We start from the raw sequence: 15,554 nt of genomic DNA, 5'->3' as shown, positions 1-15,554 counted from the left end.
GCAACAAAGTCCAGGAGATGTGAGACCAGGGAAGATGAGGTACGGGTAGTGGTTGCAGGAGCCCGGCGGGGGCATGTTGCAAGGGTTTACGCTGATTGCAGACAGGGCAGGCATTAACAAACTCCTGGGCGTTCTCCTCCAGAATTGCCAACCAAAACCTCTGCTGCAGGACTTCCTTTGTGTGCTGAATAGCCAGGTGGCAGGAAAGTCTAGAGCTGTGGGCCCATTGCAGGACATCTGATCTAAGAGGCTAAGGGACAAACAGGAAATCCGGAGGACACAAACTGGAGCTAGGCTGGTCCTCCAGCGCAGCCATAACCCTCTCCTCAATCTCCCAAGTGACGGAGGCGAACAAACGGCAAGCTGGCAGTATGGTGTCGGGATTGGGAGCCAAGTCTTCCTTCCCCATGAACTGACGGGACAAGGCATCCAGGCTTGATGTTGCAGGAACCGGACCAATAGGAGAGGGAAAAGTTCATTGGAGGCTACGACAAACTCTACGACAAACTGCCTTGCAGGGTCCGCGGGCACCCGGCCGAGGTCCAGGAATAGAAGGAGTTCTCCAGGAGTCGCTGGAGGATGGCCAGGACATGGTGAACATGCTCATCTTTGGTGTGGGAGAAGATCAGGATATCGACCAGGTAGACAAAAACATACTTGTTGAGCATGTCTCTGAGCATGTCATTAACCAGGGCCTGGAACACGGCTGGGGCGTTGGTGAGGGCGAAAGGCGTCACCAAATATTCATAATGTCCTGTGGGAGTGTTGAAGGCTGTCTTCCACTCATCCCCCTTCCGGATCTGGACCAGATGGTAGGTGTTGCAAAGATCCACCTTGGTGAAAATAGTCGGAACTTGGAGCAACTCAAATGTGCTTGAAATGAGTGGAAGGGGATAGCGGTTCTTGATTGTTATCTCGTTAAGACCCCCCCTGGCCACTTGGAGACAAAGTGACCAGCCTGGCCACAGTACAGGCAGAGGTTTCCCTGGCGATGGTGTTCTCTCACCTCAGGAGTGAGGCTGGCTCGTCCCACCTGCATGGGCTTGTGTCCCCCTGGTGGTGGCCCTGTCGTTACGCTAGCAGCATCCGCGGATTGCAGTGGTTGGGCTAATGGATGGCGCATGGTCTCCCGCTGGCTCAAATCTGTCAATCCAACCGGGAAGCTTCTTCAGAGACAAAAGTGTGGGGTTGCAGCGAAAACAGGATGGAACAGTTTGTGAGAAAAGGTTTGCAACCCTCTGGGTCCCCGGCATAATGCTCCGGAACCCCTACCCAAGGTTCGGGTCCCATTCCTACCGGAGCGGGAGCTGGAGCAGGTGGCTGGGGAGCAGGAGAAAGAACCGGGGCTGCCGGCGGAGTTAGCAATGCTGCTAGATATGAGATGCTAATGCAGCTAATGCCTCTCTCCAACTCTCTCCAGCCGAGAAGACGGGGAAGAATGGTGCACTGGGTCCATGACTAGCCAGATTGTACTGTAACAGGTAGGAGTTGGACCCAGTTGTAGCACACAGACAAGGTGGCACAGTCAATCCGGTCAGAGGCAGGCTACAGTACCGTCAGGGCACACGCAGGAGATGTGGTCGTGGAGGCAGTAGTTTCATTAACTCGTAACCAGCAGAACAGGCAGACAAATCAAGGGGGTCAGGCAGAGGGAGAGTCCAAAGATGGGAGTTAACAGGCCGAAAACTGGAGAGTTCCGTCCACAAAGACAACAAAATCCAAAGGTGACTGGCAGGCTCAGAGTCAGGGACGGAAGGCAGGTTGGCTTTCCAGGGAGTAGGCAGAGCAGGCAGGTAGGAGACAGGCAGGATCGGCAATAGGAGATCAGAAGAGAACACTGGAAAGTCTTGCATCAACAATGGCGAAGAACAATCTGGCAAGGAGTGAGTGAACTGGAGAGGCTTAAATACTGGCTTGATTGGTGAGTGGAGGTGCACTGGCACAGGTGGACTGAGTTAGCTGATGAGATGGGCGTGGCTGGCAGGTAGAATGAAGCAGAGGGGGGAGTGAGTGGAAAAGTACTGGGTGATCCAGAGAACAATGAAACAGAATTGTGACAATGCACATAAACCTTTGCAGCATTACATTTTTCCTGCATGTTACCCTTCCATGCTTGACGAAGCCGAAATCACAGAATACACTCTTAAGTTAATATAAAAATGGAGAAACCACATTTTTAGTTTACAATATGTGTACACATCAATTTTAAACGGCTAAAGTATTATGCTTGATTATTTATTTATTTAGGAAAATAATCCAGTATTACATATCTAGGTGGCAAAAGTATGTGAACCTCTAGGATTAGCAGTTAATTTGAAGGTGCAAATAGAGTCAGGTGTTTTTGTTTATGGAAGTGTATCATATCACAAATAAAGGGCATTTCTGAGGACTTGAGAAAAAGAGTTGCTGACACTCATCAGGCTAGAAAAGATTACAAAGCCATCTCTCTGTGGATTGGACTCCACCATTCCACAGTCAGACTGTGTACAAATGGAGGAAGTTCAAGACCAATGTTACTCTCCTCAGGAGTGGTTGACCAACAAGGATCATGACAAGAGCAATGTGTTTAATAGTTGATGAGGTCAAAAAGGAACTTGGTGTAATTTCTTAGCAACTAAATGCCTCTCTCACATAGGCTAATGTTAATGTTCATGAGTCCACCATCAGGAGAAGACTGAACAACACTGGAGTGTATGGCAGGGTTGCAAGGAGAAAGCCACTCTTCTCCAAAAAGATCATTACTGCCCATCTGCAGTATGCTAAAGATCCCATGGAAAAATCACAAGGCTATTGGAAAAATGTTTTGTGCACGGATGAAAACAATTTCTCCAAGCTGATGTGCAGGACTGATCAACAGTTAATGAAAACGTTTAGTTGAAGTTACTGCTGCTCAAGGCAGTCACACCAGATACTGAAAGGTTCACATACTTATGCCACTCACAGATATGTAATATTGGATCATTTTCCTCAAAAAATAAATGACCAAGTATAGTATTTTTGTTCTACTTTTGTATTTGTGTTCTCTTTATCCACTCTTAGGACTTGTGTGAAAATCTGATGATGTTTTAGGTGATATTTATGCAAAATGGACTGTACTTATATAGCACTTTTCTAGTCATATCGACCACTCAAAGCACTTTACACAACAGGTCACATTCACCCATTCTCACACACATTCATACAGCACTTGTTCTGGACATGTTAAGTGCTCTCTAACACATACAAACACGTTCATACACCGATGACACATCGGGGGAAAATTGGGGTTCAGTATCTTGCCCAAGGATACTTCGGCATGTGGAATGAAGGAGCCGAGGATCGAACCACCGACCCTCTGATTGGTGGACGACCACTCTACCACCTAAGCCACAGCCACCCCTATTTATGAAGAAATATAGAAAATTCTAAAGGGTTTGCAAACAAAGCGCCACAGTATGTTAGCAACTGTCACATTCAGCGTTGTGTACACTAAACCATCTACCACAACATCCTCCCAGTGACTTCCAAGAACAACATACTTTTGGAATGGAGAAACCATTGCCACCATCCATTTCCATCATCCAGGCAGAAATTATGTTTTCCCAGATAAGAGGGAAAAAAGATACATGAATGTAATGTGTAGGAGACAAGAGTGGACACTGACAACAAGAAGTAACTCACTTTCCCATATTGGAGATTACTGTATACCAGTTAAGTGCACACCGTTTATTTCTTTAGATCATTGTCTCTGCTGGAAACTGACTTACCTACATTTATTGCCCATCCTCGGTCAACAGCCAATTTTCCCGCCTGTAGAGGAAACAATATTCAACATATAGTTAACATTAAAGTCTGTGTAAAGCAAATTCAGAGATTGTCTCTAAATACATCATTTATGTCAGAAAATAGCTCCTGAAAACATGTGTAAAGTCTGTAAACTATTTGTTACTGCATTGTGTAGTTAGACTGTTTAAGTTTTCCATCAGCTTCATTGTCACGACTTTAAGAAACGGTGGCTTCATGAAGCACTGGATCCACCACTCAGCATAACCCCACCCCTAACATTGTAACAGTTAAAAATAGCAGCACTGCATTAGCATCAGCACTCCTCTTCAACTGCAAGCTGTTGTAGGTTTTGCTTGCTAGCTATGCCATTGTCCCACACATTCATCTTCCCTATATGCCAGAGTTTGCAGAACAGTTTGATCGTCACCTTACTTAAAGGCATCAAGAGGAGGTGGATTAAGTGACCGTTTTACTCTGGTTAGTTTTGCAGACTTTCATCTGAGACAATGGGCTGTCACTTTTGAATGAGACCAGACCAACCGTACCTTTTTTGTGAGGCATGATTCACACCTGCAGATGTTTCTACAAACATACTAATAACAAACTGTGACCCATACCTCCAGTTTTGTTTTTTGCACTCTAGGTTTGCTAACTTCTGACTTAAATTAGCTTTTGTTGATTGTTGTCACTAACATAGGGGTTCACACACTTTTGTCAATCTACACTGTAAATGTTTGAATGATGTATTCATTATGGACTAGAACAATACTCACTGTATTGTTCTAGTCCATAATGTGTGTTTGTGTGTTATTAGTTAAAACAGATTGTGTTTATTAATCATTGTAACTTAGATGAAGATATGACTATATTAAGACAAATATTCACGATTGAGGTTAATTCAATTTCAAAATCCAATTTCTTGCCATTGTAATGGATGTCTCTGTTCAGCATGTGCAGGGTTGAACTTGTACTTGTAACCACAGTTAACGTGCAGGGTTTTTTTCATTTTCTCGCTGCCTTTTGATGGATTGCTTGGCCCTGTTCAAAGTAAAAAACTTTCCAACACTGCTACAGGCTCTATTTTAATAGTCTAAGTGCATGGTTTTAAGCACATGGAGCCAGTAACTAGCTCATTAAGACAGTTAAAAGCAAGAAGCTTTAAGATTTTGAAAAAATACATTGTTTTTGACTTTCTTAAGGTTTTAGCTAGTTATTTTTGCTGTTGGTACTTTCCCCATCAACACTGATATCCATATGTGATGCTGTGAGAAGTAAAGCAAGCATTTTGAGCAATTTCATATCCAACATAATACACTCTGGGGGGAAAATTACAAGTATTTGCATTTAACAGTGGTGGATGATAACCAGGTTGTACGTAGAGCTTCAAAATGCAAAAAAGAAGAAACAGGAGCAAGAGACAAAAAAGATGATTTTGTTCAGGAGTGTACATGGAACTCAGGGTTATATCAGGTAATGTCAGAAAAATATGCATGTGAGAGCAGAAATTGCATTTGCGGTGAAGTAGCCTGAGGAGAGGGACATTTGTGCTAACAACAATATGAGTACAGACAAACAGTTTTGAGCAGGAGGAGAGAAAATTTGTGCTTGAGCAGGGTTTATTTGAGAGAGGGGGAAGTTTAGGGAGTAAAGGACAGCATTACAAAAGCTGAACATGAAATCAATAAATAAATAATAAATAAATAAAACTGAAAGACCACAGTTTTGAATAAAGACCGGACAGACACTATACATTAAATCTACTCCAGAGAGCATTTTTCCTGAGAAAAGAGATACAGGCAGTAGTTTGTCTCACATGTTGATCAATCTAATCCTGATGTGCATGGCTATGCATGAAGAAGCTGCTATTTAGGGCTGCTTACTCCATTCACTCATCCTCTTAAGAAACCATGAAAGCTTATCTAATACACTAAACAATAAAGGAAATTCTTGGGAGTATGGCTACAAAAACCTTCAAACCACTACATTATTAAGGACAATATGTGATCAGATAGATCATTAATAGCTGAGGTATGTCAGCTATATTTAGAGAAATCCCACAGAAGGTTCCATGTTGTGTTTTATTCGCCAAGAGAAATGGTGTGGCTTGCACGGTGGCAGATGCTCCTTTCAAAGGCAGGTGGAAAAGAGGTTTCTCTGCCATATATTCCTGGAGCTCAGCATGTAGGATACCTTGGGGGAGGAGATATGTGCTGGGGAGACTGTGTGTAAGTGCCAATAGGGCTCTCTGATAGATGAGTAATAACACACATTAGCATGTATGCACATACTCTGGCCATGGCTCAACACTCCACTTTGTCTGGGGAAGACAAGCACTCACTCACAGACAGTATCCTGCATTTTTTAATATAGACCTCTTATTTAATTTGCACAACTCCATCAACCATTAGTCCCGGAAGAATGCATCTTTTTTGTTGGGACACATCCAGCATGATGCTAGGTCTGATATCATTTGTAATCATAAAGTATATTTGTTTAAGAACCACACAGCCTTATTTTCACAATATTGATCAGTTTGTGCACATTCAAGTCTGCAGTCATACTTACTGTACATTGCATAAGCTTCCTATGTTTTTTATTCCTTATTTGTCCTTTTTGCTAAATAAGACTAACAGAGAAGAATCCCAGGACATCATCAAGAGTTTTAGAGAGAGGAAACTCAAAGTAACACATATCAAATTCTCAACCCACATAATTTGAGACATTACATTTCAGAGAGGCTTTGATCATAGCAAGTAAGACAACACAGTAAAGTTCCTATGGGAGATAAACTCAAATTATTATGCCTATTTCATACAGTAAATTAAAAACTAATACTATAAAAAATTATAGGGATAAAATTCACCTCAGCTGTATTTTCACTTAATTCCAAATAGGATTAGTTTTGGAATTTTTGCCTCTATATAGATTGGTGATTTCTAATCAGCTTACTGTTTATTACGGAACAACCGGACCCACAACTGACACAAATCACCAACTCCTCCTTAGCTCTTCTATCTGCTACTTTACATGGTGAGGGCCTCTTTGTCATTTCATGTGCCCATTTTCATGCACCCTCTACACTGGTGTGTAAGATCAACACTGTCGCTTTTTTCCTCTGAAAAATATGGCACTCTCAAGCGCTGCAGAACTCTCCACTATCATTTAAGAACTAACTCCAGCCCCATTTGTCAAAAGCTTTGCTGTGATCCCCATCAAACGAACAATTTAACATTCATCATTCCTCTGGTTTGGTTTATGATCAGACTCAAGTCAGACTTGCGTGCCAACGAAAGCAATCATTTCTGTTTACGAGGAGTAAAGACAAAGATTTCTTTGATATTATAATCTTGTTGTGAATAATGTTAGTATCTCATTATAATCTTTAACTTCCCTTTTGAACTAAGTTAAAGCTGCTTTTTTGTGAAACTGCCTACAAAGTCTCTAAATAAGACCATTTGCAAGGCTGGCTGGTGCTGGGGGCTGCATGTGTAATCTGCAAAAACACCTGTAGAGTGTGTATTATTTGATAATGGCAACAGAAAAAGTAGCAGATCACTACTACTACATCATCATTTTTTGATAGTGGGGCAATACAGAAGATCATCTCTATTTTAGTGATAGGAAGATTAGCAAATTATGTAAATGTTACCAGCTACAAACATGAAAAAACATAAAAAAGAAAATATGGCTCCTGGATACCTACCATTATTGTCCCTCCTGTCTGTGTCCGCAAAGGCCTTAACACCTTTCGCTGCACCAGGAAATTAGGCAGAAACAGGAGAGGTGGGATTTCTGTAATTGTTGCCACCACCAGAGACCACTACGGTGAAAAGGGACACAATTGGACAAAGCATAAATAATTTTTTCTGTACTATGGCTCTATCACTTTCACTAAGGCAAACAAAACCACAGATGGACCTCAGGTTACTGAAAACTACAGAGAGCCAAACAGCAGCTGCAGAAACACATTTTTTCAACATGTACCTATCTACCAATCTAAATATACCAGGGTTTGGATATAAAAGGTGTAGAAAAGCTGACTAAAGAAATACACAATAATGCTGCTGGAGGTTTTATGATTGAGCCTAAACCTAAGGCAGGACTGCACAGAATAATACAAATTCATGGCAGAATGCTGAGGTAGTACCTCAGCCTTCCAATATGTCTGCATGCAGTAGAGGGCGGGGGGGGGAGATAAATATGGTCTTTGAGCACAATACGACTACAGTTATCAGTTTTCATTTTCCACCTGCAGGAACTCTTCTGTGAGAGATTTACAACCACATCTTGGTGTTTCTGTATCACTGACTGCACAAAATGGCCACAAAGAATGGATCCTAATCAGCTCCTGGAGCTGATAAATTAAGGGTGCAAAAACCCTTACTTACTCAAAGGACTCAGAGAGGTGCTATCTTCTGAATATGCTTGACATGATTGATTTGAATAAGGACTAATTCCCCTGTGGGATAACCCACTGCATTCTGATGAGAACTCTTTCTTATTTCACCTCCTGCATTACAATTACAGGTGGAAAAAGTCAAAAGCGAAACAGGGAAAATCACAGGTGACAAACTGTTTCCTTTAAATCACATTAATACTATTGTCAAATGTGAACATACAGTAACTTTATAGTTGAATAAAAGATATATCAATTAAATCCTGATGGATCCAACATCTCCTATGTGCTTCTAAGCAATGCATGTGATACACAGAAGAAAGATGGAAGAAGAAGAACTTAAGAGATGAAGAACTATACTGAACATGCTATACTGTCACAATGAGACATCCACTAATGGTTGGCAGGGAAAACAAAGCTACCTTTAATCTGCTGAGGTAGCGTTTGGTGTGAACCACCAGCAGATCCTCCTCAGTAGCTTCAAGGGCTTCCACAATGTTTCCATCAGTGATGAACTGCTCTTCTGAGACAAAAAGAAAAAAAATGCTGTTGTTGCACGAAAAACTTGAACTGTCACAGCAGTTCTAGAAAATAAATCTTAATTTTCATAATTTCATAATTTTCATAATAATTTCAAATATTGGATTTGAAGAAAAAAAATTCTAGTTAGCTAACTAGGAAAAAGCGCTAAACTGCCTAGTCATACTGTTGTATGTGAATATAAGTACCAATTCAATGCGTGTGTTTCATATTATTTGTTCAGTTTATACCAATGAGGGTAGGATATAAACATACTTCTCAAAAATGGCCAATATCAAAAACATCAGATTTGTATACTCTTAAATATCAAGAGATCATTAGTTGAGCCCCAACACCAACAATAATTTGCATGCAAACAGGACAAGCATTGACCATCCATCCAACACACTTTTAGGTATGGGAAATAGATCAATATAATAACCTATCCACTATTTATGTATTAGTGTAATTCCAAAGTTACCTTATTGAGATATTTTGGTTTAAATATCATGGTCTAATGAATTATCATGAATTGAATAATATCAAACTCTGTTACAACATCAAAGCAAACATTACTTGGATTACTTAGGATTTCTGTTGATAAAATACAGTATATCCATTTAGATCAATGTAATGTAACTAAATGCAAAGTTTTTATCAAGCTAAAGTACAATATTGATAAAATGGTGTGATAGTTATCATAATATTAATCATGGCCATATCAACCCCTCTAACTACACTATAACTAACAACTTGCATTGCCTTGCTGTGAAACTGTGATGAAATAATTTGAAGATGTGATTCTTGCAAGAAACTTGGTCAACCCTGAATTTTCCAAGATGCAGTGACAATAGCTTACTCTCAGCAAACATTTCACATGCTCCATAGCAAATTGATTTATCATTATGTATTATAATATTATCTTTTTAATTATAATATTCATCTATTACAATGCTAAAAAATATATGATTTACTAATTTTAGCATCACATAACAGCCCATTATTACTATTTCAACATACTTACGAGTAGCTTATTGGCAGTTCAATTGTGTGACTGTTGTACCATCGGTGTAGGTTCCCACACCCTAGTGTTCTATAAAGTTCAACCTCTGAATTGGAATGTAACAGAGAATACTCATTAAAATCTATGATGTGAATTCATGTGAAGTTGTGCCAATTACCCAGTGACTGCCTTGAAAATTGCACTGGGCCTCATCTACTGTACCTGCACAGACTCCCACCGGGTGTTTTCTCTAATTATTGGTGTACTATTGTTCTGCCTTTGCGCCTCTACCACTACACTTCACCTCCCCTCTCTGTCCTCTTTGTTCTCCACCTCTCTTTGCCTCTCTGATCAATTCCATATCAGTTTGGGGAAATTTCTTCCCTGTTTGCCACCCAGTTTCTCACTTTCTTACCTTTCAAGAAGCGAATGACTTTCCCCCACTTCCCTGCATCAAATGGATGGAGCTTTTCAAGACCCATGAAGGTGATGTTGTAGTCTGGGTGGAACACAATGGGCAGACATGTTCGAGGGATGCTGCCATACAGTTCAGTATGGTGAGAGCTGAGAGAAGATCATTAAAAAGGTGTTCAGTACAAAGCTGCTGTATTATATTTACATGAAGTGATTTCCCCAGTGGCTTAATATGCACTACTGTAACTTTAAAGCTATCTGTTTGTGTTGCTCACCTCCTTTTCCCTTCACTATCTTCTTTCTGAGACATGGTCTGCAGGCATTGTTACATTCATCTAGGGAAAAAAAGAAAGAATATATCAACCGACAGTGAAATTCACACACTTATGACAGATGTAAATATTTAGTCACACTCAGAGCATCAACAATTAAATATTTGAAAGTCCTTGAATTATGCAACGTATTGTGTATAAATAACACTTTCCACATTACTGTACATACAAGAATAGGCATAATTAAAGCTGCGAGCAGCGTTGAACGGGCCCTCGCACCCGGCGCCCATCGGGGGAGCGGCGACCGCGGGACCCCGGCAACCGCGGGGTCAACGCAGGTCGCAGGGCACACGCTGGCGTAACAGTTCACACTTCCCAGATGTTAAAATTTTAAATAAAAGCTTTTACGCTAATTATTTTCTGTGATAATATTTTTCAGAGCTCATCATCTGTGACAGCTCTTGGCTCTCTTGACTGTAACCTCTCTGTGGCAGCTTCTCACAGACTCAATCAACTCCTCTTCCCCTCCCCCTCAAACACAAACACAAACACACCCACACACACACACACAAACACACAGAGAAATACCCCCTCCCAAAAGGAGATAAAACTCAGTTTTAACTTGAGTTTACAAGCTTTGAGCTTTGAGCAAAAGCATTTTTTTAAGTTCTGTTATTGGGTGCATATATAAATCATTTATGCTTAAACAAGGCTTATAATGAAGTTATTTGAACAGTGAATATCTCATCTGCCTAAAGTCAGGGCGACGCCACTAACCAGCTGTAGGGATGGGTATCATTAGGATTTTATCTTTATCCATACAGACCCCTATCATTCCAGCTCAGACTGTTACTGGTTTAAGAGAGTGAAGTTTATAGCAATTTGCAAAATTTGGAGATTAGTGACAAACTAACCAGTTAGACTACATACAGACAAGCTTTCATTTTAGCTGTTAGTAACAGTTTGCCATGAGCTTAACCAGCGTGCTGTGCTTCCTGTTAAACATGTCATGAGACTGTGGACAACGCTGAAAATATTACTTTACTAACTACTGGCCGAACAGGCGCTTTGACAAAGAAAAGGTAAAGGCCAGCAGCTTTTACTTTTCAATGCACTTGTCGTCAACTTGAGTGGCTTATATTCAGCTGGTTCACCTCGACGCCGGTGGATGTAGACATGCACTTTTCCTGTTGCCGTACACTGAGTAACACGAAAAAATCAGCTGACCCCTTGTGAAATTTCCTAACTGATCAAAACCAAACTGTAAAGACAGCATCAATCCACGCTCAGCTTTGGTCAAGGGGAGACATATGGTAAGATTACATGAATTCATGTAATCTTCTTTGAGGCTACAATTTCAGACTTAACTTAGTCATTCACTAGTGTCTTGGCAGCATTTATGGGGTTTTTAGACAGGTCTCTCACTGGTTTTCTTTCCAGGGTCATTGAAATCTTTGGCTTCCTACCTCTGCCAGGCTTGTTCTGCACAGTGTGGCTCTCCTTGAATTTCTCGGTGACGCTTCTCATTTGAGTTCTTGACGCTTGGAAATGCTGTGATAACTTTGTATATCCTTCTCCTGCTTCCTGAGCATCGACAATTCTTTTCTTCAAGTCTACAGTGATTTCCTTAGTTTTTGGCATGATGCTTTCTCAAGTGACAGCTCAAATCTTAACTGAAGTTTTTATCCCGCGTGTAAAGCAGCTCTTGGCTCTCCTGACTGTAACCTCTCTGTGGCAGCTTCTCACAGACTCAATCAACTCCTCTTCCCCTCCCCCCTCAAACACAAACACAAACACACACACACACACACACACACACACACACACACACACACACACAGAGACCCCCCTCCAAAAATCCATCAAAGAGTAATACAATGGCTCCATCTATAGGATAAAGTAGAGAGTCGCAACAGGAAGTTACCCCAAAATCTGAGGTTTCAAACAGGAAGTTGGGTTTCCGAACTTTGACGGGCCAGAACCGGCACACGCTTCGACCAAAACTCACAATTTTCGGAGCCAGTCTTCCAAAAAATCCTCAAGGAGGGGCTGACAACATTTGAAGTGAATCTGGTCACCCGTCTAGAAACTGGACATCACACTATAAAATATGTCATTTCCTGCTATAAATAGGTGGCGCTACAACAATTGTATGAATATTGACATATGGATGTGTGCAGATAGGTACCATTAACAATCCTGTAAAGTTTGATGCAGTTTGGACAAAGTATGGCCGAAATATAGCAAAAATAAAGCAACTTCCTGTTTCGTGGCGAGTAATCGAACTTTGAGGGGCCATAACTTCCACGCCCTTCAACAAAAACTCAAAATCTGCCGCAATTTAACATCGTCTATGTCTTAAGAACATACTATTAAGTTTTGAAGTCAATGGGATAATGCGTCTAGGACTAGTTCGCGTTCAAGCGACCCCTGGAAATGGCCAAAAACACACAATTTTTTCACCTTCCGGTCAAAATAAAAATACTTTCTGTTGGGTTTAGAATATGGCTCCAAGAGACTTTTTGGTGCGTCATGGGATGTTACATATGTGTGCAGATTTTCAGATTTTTAGGCGCAACGGGCTTGAGGGGCTGTTCCGTTTAAAAATGTAGGTGGCGCTACCGAGGGCATTTTACCACGCCCATGCTCAAGACCCCTAAATTATTAAATTTTTCGCCGTGCCTGACGCGTCTGCAAATTTTGGTAAGTTTTCACGCATGTTAAGGCCCTCAAAAAGCCGATCTAAGAGGCGGAAAAAGAAGAAAAAAAAAAATAATAATAATAATAATAATAATAATAATAATAAACAGACCGAAAACAAGAGGGTCCTTGCAACTCGTTGCATGGCCCCGTTGGGCCCACGCAACTCGTTGCTCGGGCCCTAATAAACTGCAGGAATCAAGTCACTTACTGCGCATGCGCAGTAATGTGTGAACATTTATAAAGACGCAACGGCATAGGGAAATGTTTCCACACAAAGCCTCCAAAACGTGTGAGAAGAGTGGTTTAACTTAGCTTATTTTTATCGTCGCAGACTAAAATATCAGAGCTGCTGTATAAAATGACCTAAAACAGTGTCAGAGTGCAGAAGCTACTGACAAATGAAACTCACCTGCTACTGTAATAGCGCAAATCACATAGCAGCTGCTGGAAATAAACAACCAGTGGAGACTGCCAGTGTATCCTCTCTGACAGAATTTAGCTTGGGTTATTTGGCAGTAGCTAGTGGAAAGAAAACGTCTTTACTTGACTGTTTCTGACAGTGTCCCCTTATGCTCCACCGCTACGTCGAATACGTACATACGTACGCTCATACAAGCATCCTTCTCGCGAGCTCCGTCAGTTACGTTCTTTTTCTTTCTTTTTTCTTCTTCTTCCTTTTTTTTTTTCTTCCCTTCTTCTTCTTCTTTGTTGTTTATTGCCGGTTGGCAAACAACGAATTGGTGCATTACCGCTACCAACTGGTATGGAGTGTGGATCACGTCTACTCTACAGTACTACAGTACTACTCTGAAAGAGGGGAAAACAAAAACAAACAAACAAAAAACTATATCCTCCCATATCCTCTCAATTAGTTTCCCTAAGATGCTGAAGCAGGATTTGGTAGCATTTGATTACTGAATCCTTTTGTGATATAGCCACTAAATTAAGTTGTACTATTATCTTACTTAGATTCTAAATCATACGTCTTCTCTCCTCCTCATATTTCCAACATTGCATTATGACGTGTCAGTTACGTTCTTAGCGTACACAGAGATTTAAAGTAGAAGACACATGTTGGTTGCTAGCTTTCACTTTGACTTGATCTTCGTTAAGTGCAGAATAATTACACGTTAAAAACATCAGTAAAGAGTCATTTCAAGTACATTACAAAATTACATGTTGAATGAATGGAATAATGAAAATAATAAAAATCATGTAACAAAACCTGATATTAGAACACAGCATTAGAAGAGCATTATCAGTACCCAGTTTTTGGGCCTTCTGCTTCTCCCAAAATCAGAAAAAAAAAGTGAAGCAACCTGAATTCACTGTATATTGTCAAATAATTCACAGAAGACTGTAGCGGGGTTCTGTAAGTTAATCACACCAAATCCCATTTCAAGGCACCGCATTTTATTCAAGCTGCAATGATAAAATATTGCAACCCACTTTTTATCATGTAAATTTTGTAAAATAAATAAAAAATGTTGAACATTACACAAAAATTTTCATACTCAGAACAGACACTTTTATCTACCTATGTAAAAATGTAATGATCCACTATACATCATGAAGAAAAACAAGATGAAAGGAACATTTTATGTAAACATATTCAGGGAGACATTGCAAATATTCAAAGGCTAAAATCAGTCGACTGGAAACTGGAACAATAATTCCAAAACATTTTTTTGCTTATAGTTTATATCTTCCCCACTATCATGTGTGAATGAAAGAGTCCAACCTGGATTAGGTCAGTGTGTTAAAGCATCACTTAAAAAAATATGTACAAAGTAATATTGAGTAACACTTACTCTTCAGCCAATGGAGCACACCAAGCTGATGATCTGAAAAGAAAAAAAAAGCCTCTAGTTTTGAATCTTCTTCATCTTTTTGCAAACAGAGGAGCCCAGACGATACCATAGTTGGATGAGAGGGCAGAGCTGGGGAGGAGTGATGAGTGGACCTAACTGAGAAAACGAGCCCACCCAAACTGGCGGCAATCTGACTGCACCATGCTTTTCACAACACCATTTGAAGTTGCTAACAAAGTTAGTTTCCGTAATTCAAGGTAAACTTTATAGCTAACTCTTAAAGTATTCTTGGTAGCTAATTGCACTAAAATTTGGCAGTATTACATATACACACATACATACATATGTGATGAGTAACTTTGTAAATATTGAAGCTGATTTAATGTAGATGAAGCTAATTTACACACGGTGTAAGAATGGGTGTAAGCTAACTGTGAAAGCGCTGATGTCGAGAGGATGAGTTAGTTAGTCATTGTAGAAGAAGGAGACCCCAAGAAGAAGAAGGTTGAGCCAAAGATGAAGTTCGGTGCAGCTTGAGTTGTCTAGAGAGATGGGAGCTGAGAAAAAAGCTAACAAGAATGGAGCATGAAGAGGCTGAGTGAGATGGAACTCACACAACAAGCAACTAAGGGCTATGGGGGCAGCAAAGCAAAGCGAAAGTGGTATAAGGA

The 15,554-nt window shown here is 40.6% G+C and overlaps 1 protein-coding gene across 6 annotated transcripts in view; it reads right to left on the bottom strand.

The window, feature by feature from the left end:
* The window catches only part of hdac11 (histone deacetylase 11), a 56,853-nt gene extending 42,784 nt beyond the window's left edge, over positions 1-14,069 (bottom strand). For 5 of the 6 annotated variants that reach the window (XR_007814277.1, XM_051074412.1, XM_051074411.1 and 2 more), the window contains exons 1-6: positions 13,482-14,069; positions 10,373-10,432; positions 10,099-10,247; positions 8,584-8,684; positions 7,469-7,585; positions 3,747-3,789 (exon numbers count right to left, since the gene is read on the bottom strand). Coding sequence is in view for 5 of the 6 variants with exons in the window: in XM_051074412.1 (XP_050930369.1) it covers positions 3,747-3,789; positions 7,469-7,585; positions 8,584-8,684; positions 10,099-10,247; positions 10,373-10,407 (445 nt within the window). In the remaining variant the exon portion in view is untranslated. The remainder of the gene's footprint in view (positions 1-3,746; positions 3,790-7,468; positions 7,586-8,583; positions 8,685-10,098; positions 10,248-10,372; positions 10,433-13,481) is intronic. The other variant, XM_051074413.1, reaches the window with a different exon arrangement.
* Between the last annotated feature and the right edge of the window lie 1,485 nt (positions 14,070-15,554).

This window comes from Lates calcarifer, linkage group LG12 (assembly GCF_001640805.2).
Source record: "Lates calcarifer isolate ASB-BC8 linkage group LG12, TLL_Latcal_v3, whole genome shotgun sequence".
NCBI lineage: Eukaryota > Metazoa > Chordata > Actinopteri > Centropomidae > Lates > Lates calcarifer.
Note: the sequence above shows the minus strand (reverse complement) of the source record. Positions and strands in the feature narration are given on the sequence as shown.